The sequence below is a fragment of the Nothoprocta perdicaria genome, unplaced genomic scaffold (genome assembly GCF_003342845.1).
Source record: "Nothoprocta perdicaria isolate Ctin4 unplaced genomic scaffold, notPer1 scaffold_58, whole genome shotgun sequence".
NCBI classification, from domain to species: domain Eukaryota; kingdom Metazoa; phylum Chordata; class Aves; order Tinamiformes; family Tinamidae; genus Nothoprocta; species Nothoprocta perdicaria.
Window position 1 is genome coordinate 3995756 of NW_020455843.1, and position 2693 is coordinate 3998448.

At 71.3% G+C, this 2693-nt stretch overlaps 1 protein-coding gene across 1 annotated transcript in view; it reads right to left on the reverse strand.

The window, feature by feature from the left end:
• NAGK (N-acetylglucosamine kinase) overlaps positions 1-2063 on the reverse strand; it is a 2852-nt gene extending 789 nt beyond the window's left edge. Inside the window, exons 1-6 of the mRNA XM_026048864.1 lie at positions 1979-2063; positions 1412-1510; positions 1197-1338; positions 381-491; positions 193-305; positions 22-109 (exon numbers count right to left, since the gene is read on the reverse strand). Coding sequence (XP_025904649.1) covers positions 22-109; positions 193-305; positions 381-491; positions 1197-1338; positions 1412-1471 — 514 coding nt within the window. The 5' untranslated portion in view covers positions 1472-1510; positions 1979-2063. The remainder of the gene's footprint in view (positions 1-21; positions 110-192; positions 306-380; positions 492-1196; positions 1339-1411; positions 1511-1978) is intronic.
• Positions 2064-2693: the final 630 nt, after the last annotated feature.

Sequence of the window (2693 nt, forward strand, 5' to 3'; positions counted from 1 at the left end):
AGCGCCGCCGCGCGCCCCTACCCTCCGCCAGCCGCCGGCAGAACCCGGCGAACTTGGACTTGTCGAAGGTGCGGTAGAGGTGCGTGAGCAGGCCCAGGCGGTCGGAGACCTGCGCGGGCCGTGGGGCGGTGAGCGCCGGGCCGTGGGGCGGTGGGCGCCGCGCGTCCCCGCCATCCCCGTCCCCGCGCGCACCTCGAAGTACTCGAGCATGGCCTGCCTGACATAGGCCACGTCGTGCGGCGGCGCCTCCAGGTTGTCCATGCTGTCGAAGACCGTCTTGACGGCGCGGTGCGCGATCCAGTAGGCTGCGGAGCGGGCGCCGCGGTGAGGGCGGCGGGCGCCACGTGGGACCCGCCCCGGGCACCCGGTGCCGGCCTCACCTGAGCCCTCGTCGCCCAGCATGTGGCCCCAGCCGCCGCAGCCCACCTCGGAGCCGTCGGGGTTGATGAGCTTGCAGTTGGAGCCGGTGCCCGCGATGAGCACCACGCCGCCTGCGGGCACGCGAGCGGCACGGGGCGCGTGGTGCGACACCTTCCTCCGCGGCACTCCTCATCCTCAGCCCGAAGTGCTCCTCACCCTCAGCCCCAAACCCCCCCTTCCTCAGCCCCAAACACTCCTCTTCCTCCACCCAAAGCACTCCTCATCCTCAGTCCCAAATGTTCCTCACCCTCAGCCCAAAGTGCTCCTTCCTCTTCCCAAAGGAGGAAGCTCTTTCCAAAGTGCTCCTCATCCTCCACCCCAAACACTCCTCATTCTCAGCCCAACTGCTCCTCTTCCTCTACCCAAAGTGCTCCTCAGCCTGAGCACAAACACTCCTCATCCTCCATCCAAAACACTCCTCATCCTCCACCCAAAGTGTTCCTCATCCTCCACCCAAAGTGTTCCTCATCCTCCACCCAAAGTGTTCCTCATCCTCCACCCAAAGTGCTCCTCATCCTCAGCCTAAACACTCCTCTTCCCCAGCCCAAAGTGCTCCTTCCTCTTCATCTGAAGCGCTCCTCAAGCTCAGCCCCAAACACTCCTCTTCCTCATCCCAAAGTGTTCCTCTTCCTCAGCCCAAGTGCTCCCCATCCTCCACTCAAAGCGCTCCTCCTCTTCTTCCACCCAAAGCGCTCCTTCCTCTTCCTCCGCCCAAAGCGCTCCTCCTCCTCCTCCTCCGCGCCCGTGCCGGTGGTGCGGCGCTCCCGCGTCCCTACCGTGGGGGCTGGCGGTGGCCATGGCGCCGATGGCGTCGCTGGTGATGCAGTAGCTCTGGCTGAGCGTGGGGAAGCGGCGCCGCAGCTCGCGCAGCAGCTTCTCCACGGCCTCGTCCTGCTCGCCGCCGCTCAGCGACAAGCCCTGCGGGGCGGCGGGGCTGGCAGCGCTGCGGGCGCCCGGGCGCGCGCGGGGCGCGCGGGGACACGGCACCCACCAGCGCGCGCAGCGGCACGCGCGGCTCCACGCCGGCCGTGCCCTTGGCCTCCACCACCATCTGGTTGATCCTCTGCAGACACTGCTCGGTGCCGATGAGCTGCGGGCGGGGGGCGCGTGAAGCCCCCGTCCCCGTGTCCCTGTGTCCTCGTGCCTGTCCTCATGTCCCTGTGTCCCCGTGTCCCCGTGCCCGTCCCCGTGTCCCCGTGCCCGTCCCTGTATCCCCGTGTCCCCATGCCCGTCCTCATGTCCCCATGTCCGTCCCCATGTCCCCGTCCCCGTGTCCCCATGTCCCCGTGTCCCGTGCCCATCCTCATGTCCCCATGTCCCCATGCCCGTCCCCGTGTCCCTGTGTCCCCATGTCCCCATGTCCGTCCCTGTGTCCCCACGTCCCCGTGCCCGTCCTTGTGTCCCCATGCCCGTCCCCGTGTCCCCACGTCCCCGTGCCCGTCCTTGTGTCCCCATGCCCGTCCCCGTGTCCCTGTATCCCCACGTCTCCGTGCCCATCCTCGTGTCCCCGTGTCCCCATGCCTGTCCCCGTGTCCCCATCCCCGCGGCCCCATCTCACCCAGTGGTTGGTGCAGGGCCCGTCGCCCTCGGCCAGCACCCGGCCGTCCTCGGACACCAGCACCACCTTGGAGTGGGTGCCCCCGCTGCGGGAGCCGGCGGCCCCTGAGCGCCCGCGTGGGGACACGGCCGCCACCCCGGCCCCGTCACCCCCGGGGGGACCCCTGAGGGCACCCCCAAACCCCCCAGAGCCATGGGCACAGGCGTCTTCCTGGGCTGGACATCGGGGACGTGCTGGCACTGGGGGTGCAGAGGAGCCCTGGGGCACCAGGGGCGGTTTGGGGGTGCACGTACCCCCCTCCCCAGCCCGGGGTTCGGGGGCTCCAGTTCCGCCCCTCCCCGCGCTCCTGGGGCACTTGGGGGCCTGGGGAGGGTCCCCCCGGCCGGGGAACGGGGGCGGTTTGGAGGGGTCCGGATGCCCCCCCATCTGCAGAACGGGGGACAGCCGGGGGGGCTCCGGGCGACGCAGCCGCCGCCCGCGCTCCGGGGGGGCCGAATCCCACCCCCCCCGCGCCGTGTCCGTGGGCGGGTCCCGCCGTCCCTCCAGACCCCTCGATGTCCCCCCGGGTCCCGCGCTGTCCCCCCGGTCCCCGCCGGGTCCCCCCCGGTCCCCGCGCTGTCCCCCCGGGTCCCCGCCGGGTCCCCGCGCTGTCCCCCGGGTCCCGCGCTGTCCCCCCGGTCCCCGCGCTGTCCCCCCGGGTCCCCGCCGGGTCCCC